The 5,987-nt window shown below is 48.9% G+C and overlaps 1 protein-coding gene across 1 annotated transcript; it reads right to left on the bottom strand.

The window, feature by feature from the left end:
• Positions 1-1,496: 1,496 nt before the first annotated feature.
• Positions 1,497-2,573, bottom strand: LOC125546494 (E3 ubiquitin-protein ligase SINA-like 10). The gene is made up of 2 exons (XM_048710740.1): positions 2,331-2,573; positions 1,497-2,225 (listed from the first exon to the last, which is right to left on the bottom strand). The coding sequence occupies exons 1-2, from the start codon at positions 2,571-2,573 to the stop codon at positions 1,497-1,499; spliced, it is 972 nt and encodes a 323-aa protein (XP_048566697.1).
• Positions 2,574-5,987: the final 3,414 nt, after the last annotated feature.

The following is a 5,987-nucleotide window of genomic DNA, read 5'->3' as shown; positions in this document are numbered from 1 at the left end:
AACCTCTCGACAATAGGGTCGGTTGGCATTTCCGATTCACATACATCCTAGATAAATAAAATCTATGTCACGTTGGTCGGCATAATTTTCATAAACAATAAATGAACCAATAGTTATAAAGATAATATACATACCACATCCGAATCATAGACAGGACGAGGGCCGACGGGGGCGGATACCAAAACCATCACACTATATAAGATGCAATAATAAATGTAAGAAAATGATACAAGTATCTATCTAAACATACAAGTAAGAATATTTTTCCTTTCAGAAAGAAGATAAGATCAAGAGGCTCACCACGGTGGTGTCGGTGATGAGATCGGCGCGGGTGATCGACGGCGGTGAAGACGGGGATGGGGCGTGACGGACCACTAAATCTAGACAAATCTCGAGGAAAATGGAGCTTGGAGGTCGAGCTTCGAGAGGAGAAAGCTTAAGTAGTGTGGCTCGAGCATTCCATCGAACACCTCATGTGCACAGGAGGCGAGCTAGAGCACCACAAAGCCCTCTCCCCCTCGGCCAGAGAAAAACAGAGCACTGGGGTGCTCTGCTCGCGAGCGAGGGGTATATATAGGCACCTCATTGGTCCCGGTTGGTGACATGAGCCGGGACTAAAGGGGAGCCTTTTGTCCCGGTTCAAGCCACCAACCGGGACCAATGGTGGTGGGCTAGGAGCGAGGCCCATTGGTCCCGGTTCATCCCACCAACCGGGACCAAAAGGTCCAGATGAACCGGGACCAATGGCCCACGTGGCCCGGCCGGCCCCCTGGGCTCACGAACCTGGACCAATGCCCACATTGGTCCCGGTTCTGGACTGAACCAGGACTAATGGGCTGACCCGGCCTGAACCAAAGCCCTGTTTTCTACTAGTGTCTAGAAAAGAATTATGGCCATGTGTAGTAGAAGTTACTAGTTTTTTTGCTGCAGCCCTCAAAAAGGTCTTAACACTTTAGTATTAGCAGTTTTAGCAGTGTACAGAGATAAGTTTCCCCCTTAGAAAGTAGATGGATTTGATTCATTGCTTAGTAAGACTCTGAGAGAAGCTTCATGAGCAATTACTGCAGGGTTATATGCTCCATCAACATTGCCTAGGTATCCTTCTTGGGAGATTTGTTTGACGGAAGGCCTCCTTTCTTCCTCACTATCCTCCAGTGAACCCACATTAAGCATCGCTTTTGTAGCATGGATAACATTTCTTGACATGAGATTGAGCTCTACTTCAGACTTGAGATAGATAGATTGCAACAGATGCAAACGAAATGCTTGCAAGTTGGAATGACATAACAACGGAAGAGGATGCATTTCACGGCAGGATTAGCACCAAGCATAATATCCTCCGATTTAAATACAGTACCCTACAATGACACTAAAGATGAAGTGCATCTACAAATTAACATCACCCGAATAGTTTCAGCTGCAACTCCTAAATAAGGAAGCATGAACTGCCTTGAATGCATCATTTTTTTCCCATCAACACAGAGACCTAATCCTAATCACGCGGACCAAGGGGAGAGCTTGTCGATGCGGATGTGCAGGGGAACTTCCATGGACGCCCCGTCCCCTACTACTGCTGGAACCAGGTACATCTGCGGCACCAGCAGGAACGTCGGCTCGTCCGCGGCGGCCACCGTGCCGGGCGACGAGCTGCTCCTTATATGCATGTCCACCAGCACCATGTCCTCCTTGCCGCAGTTCGCCGCCGCCGGGGGCGGCTCCAGGTTGCCCCACATCTTGCACGTGAATCGGGGCCGCGTCACTGCCCTCGCCCTGGCGCACACCAACGACACGGCGGCCGCGCCGGCGCCCAGCGCGCCCACGGTCAGGACAAACACATGGTTGTTATCGTCGCCGAGGAGTACCAGCCGCGGCACTGACACTGGTAGCTGGAACTTGCTGACCTTGCCGTACTGCACGGCGCGCACCGGCACCGAGTGGATAGTGTAGAGGTGGCCGGCGAGCGCCTGTGGCGCGCCGGCGTAGCCGCAGCCGGGGTCCGTGCAGTGGCAGGGCATGTGCGGGCATGCTTTCTGGTGCTCGGCAACCTCGTGGTAGGTCATGTACCTTTGGCAGCCGGCGTTGGGGCACCCGATCCTGGTAGAGGACACCACGGCGTCCAACGCAGGGTAGGGGTTGAAGAAGCCGCCGCCGTCCACACACGGCTTGCACTGCCCGAAGGGCAGCTGGGCCACGCAGCTACCGCAGGCCACATGCCCCACTTTGCACTGCACGCAGGCACACAAATCGGAGATCTCCGGTAAATCAGCAAATCTTGAGGAACGAAAGAATCGATATTTCACCGGTGGTAATCGAGGAAGCAAGAGAGGAACCTGGAAAACGGGGGGCTTGAAGGGGAGGGTGCAGAGGGGGTAGTGGAGCACTTGCTTGTCGATCCTGCCGTCGAGCTCCACTCGCGGGCTGTATGCCGCCGTGACGATGGCCCCTCCGTCTCCTCCTCCGGCCGCCTCTTGCCTGACATGGCCTTCGGGCAGGTCCAGCCGCACCTTCTTGGCGCTCTCGCCAGCCTTGTCCAGCGAAGCCCTGCTCCTCCCCTCGACGGCGGCACCTTGCATCCTTGTTGGCCTTTGGGGAAAGAAAACCGCTGTCTGTGTGTCTCGGGCCAAACTTTTTCCAGGAGGTGGGAGAGGAGAAGAGCAGAGGTCTGAGAACAAATGGTACGGAGGCAGCCAAACTACACCGTAAATGCTTCCTTAATGTGGTTTCCATTCCCAAACTTATATGGAATAGATATAAGCTATGGTCTTAATCAATTTCATTATTGCTAGTTTATCCATATATTAATGTTTTCTTCCTTTTAAGTACATACAAGTGTGCGATAAAAGGTTGACTATTGCAGAACCACGTTGTTCTAGAAACATTGAAGAACATAAATGTAAGCACATTTTCTTTGTGTGGTTTCCTGCTTAATTGATACACGGTGGAGTACTTTTGACTCCATTGCCAGATTATAACACCATCAAACACGTGGGAGCCCATAAAAAATAAAAGGATACATGTGCAAGCACAAGGGACACACGTAACCAAATAGTACAAAGGAGCACACAACGCATCACAACTTTTCACCCAGGTCACGACACATCCCTCCTTTCTCAGTGCTATGGACCGGCACATACGCCATGGCTGATGTGCTGGCTGCCACCAGCAAATAACAACAACCTGACCACAAGAGTCCAAAAGATCCCTGAATAGGGTACTGGATTTTGGAGACCCCAGAAACCAAAAAACTTGATTAGCTGCTTGCATGGAGTAGGAAAAAATAACCCCTTGATTCGGTAGATGCCGTCAAGAAGCAATGAGCCATCCATCGGTCATCACACCATGCAACCACCTAGTCCAGAGACTTCTAAGCAGGCATCAGTTGCTGGAGGTTATAGAGACAAAGTGGGATAACCAGAGAGGACACCAACCAAGATCATCCTTGCATCGGTGCATGAGAAAGGCTTGAACAACGTTGCCGGAGCACGAAAAAGCTAACACCAAGGATGATGTGGAAAATCAATTATCGGTTCCCAACCTCTTGAGCATGCGTTGGTTTTCCCTTGAAGAGGAAAGAGTGATGGAGCAAAGTAGCATAAGTATTTACCTCAGTTTTGAGAACCAAGGTATCAATCCAGTAGGAGAAAACACACAAGTCACCTAGTACCTGCACAAACAATCAAGAACCTTGCAACCAACGCGATAAAGGGGTTGTCAATCCCTTCACTGTCACTCGCAAAAGTGAGATCTAATAAAGACCCTAAAGTAAATATTTTTGGTATTTTTGTTGTATAGATTGGAAAGTAAAGATTGCAAAATAGTAAACGAGATGCGATGTAAATAGAAGAGATGCAATATAAGAAGAAAGAGACCCAGGGGCCATAGGTTTCACTAGTGGCTTCTCTCAAGAACTAGTAGAAAACATGGCTTTGGTCCAGGCCGGGTTAGCCCATTAGTCCCGGTTCAGTCCAGAACCGGGACCAATGGGGGCATTGGACCCGGTTCGTGAGCCCAGGGGGCCGGCCGGGCCACGTGGGCCATTGGTCCTGGTTCATCTGGACCTTTTGGTCCCGGTTAGTGGGACGAACCGGGACCAATGGGCCTCGCTCCTGGCCCACCACCATTGGTCCCGGTTGGTGGCTTGAACCGGGACCAAAGGCTCCCCTTTAGTCCCGGTTCATGCCACCAACCGGGACCAATGTGGTGCCTATATATACCCCCTCGCGTAAGAGCAGAGCACACTGCTCTGTTTTTTTCTGGCCGAGGGGGAGAGGGCTTGGTGGTGCTCTAGCTCACCTCCTATGCACACAAGGTGTTCGATGGAATGCCCGAGCCACAGTACTTAAGCTTTCTCCTCTGCAAGCTCGACCTCCAAGCTCCATTTTCCACAATATTTGTCTAGGTTTAGTGGTCCGTCACGCCCCGTCCCCGTCTTCACCGCCGTCGATCACCCGCGCCGAGCTCATCGTCGGCACCACCGTGGTGAGCCTCTTGTTCTTATCTTATTTCTGAAAGAAAAAATATTCTTACTTGTATGTTTACATAGATACTTGTATTATTTTCTTACTTTTATTATTGCATCTTATATAGTGCGATGGTTTTGGTATCCGCCCCCGTCGGCCCTCGTCCTGTCTATGATTCAGATGTGGTGTATATATTATCTTTATAACTATTGGTTCATTTATTGTCTATGAAAATTATGCCGACCAACATGACATATATTTTATTTATGTAGGATGTATGTGAATCGGAAATGCCAACCGACCCTATTGTCGAGAGGTTAAATTTAGTTGAAGAAGAAAACAATTTGTTGAAGGAAAAAAATTGAGGAGGAGAAGATGATATTGGAGTTGCATGTTGCGGATGTCGTCGATGATCACAAGATCAAGATGGATGCAATGCGCTTGAAGATTAGAAAGATTAGAAAATATGCCATTCATACCGAGGCTTGGTATCATTATGTCGTTGGATTAATTGTTACCTTGGTTGCGATTATGATCACATTTGTTTTCGCATTGAAATGTTTTACATAGTTCCAATGTATGGTTTAATTAATTAGATGCTCTGGAGAGCTATATGTTGTTAGATGAGAACTATGTATGCACTTTGGTTTTAATGTGATGATGAACTTTTAGTAATTTGAACACTTAATTATATATAATGCATGCAGATGAACCGGCAATGGATGTACGGTGACAGACACACCTGCGAGTACGTTAAGGGCATGCATGAGTTTCTCGATGCGGCTGAGGCAAACAAGCAGAATGGTTTTATGTGTTGTCCATGCACTGAATGTGGGAATACGAGGTCTTACTCTAACCGGAAAATCCTTCACTCCCACCTGCTTTACAAGGGTTTCATGCCACACTATAATGTTTGGACGAGGCACGGAGAAATAGGGGTTATGATGGAAGACGGCGAAGAAGAAGAGTACGATGACAACTATGTGCCCCCTGAATACGGTGATACTGCAACGGGGGAGCTGGTGAAGATCAAGAGGAACCAGACGATGTGCCCAATGATGCTGCAACGGGTGAAGCTGCTGAAGATCAAGAGGAACCAGACGATGTGCCCGATGATGATGATCTCCGCCGGGTCATTGTCGATGCAAGGACACAATGCGAAAGTCAAAAGGAGAAACTGAAGTTCGATCGCATGTTAGAGGATCACAAAAAAGGGTTGTACCCCAATTGCGAAGATGGCAACACAAAGCTCGGTACCGTACCGGAATTGCTGCAGTGGAAGGCAGAGAATGCTTTGGCTGACAAAGGATTTGAGAAGCTACTGAAAATATTGAAGAAGAAGCTTCCAAAGGATAACGAATTGCCCGACAGTACATACGCATCAAAGAAGGTCGTATGCCCTCTAGGATTGGAGGTGGAGAACATACATGCATGCCCTAATGACTGCATCCTCTACCGTGGTGCATACAAGGATCTGAACGCATGCCCGGTATGCGATGCATTGCGGTATAAGATTAGACGAGATGA

Source organism: Triticum urartu, chromosome 3, assembly GCF_003073215.2.
Source record: "Triticum urartu cultivar G1812 chromosome 3, Tu2.1, whole genome shotgun sequence".
NCBI classification, from domain to species: domain Eukaryota; kingdom Viridiplantae; phylum Streptophyta; class Magnoliopsida; order Poales; family Poaceae; genus Triticum; species Triticum urartu.
This window is presented reverse-complemented; position numbering and strand designations above follow the sequence as displayed.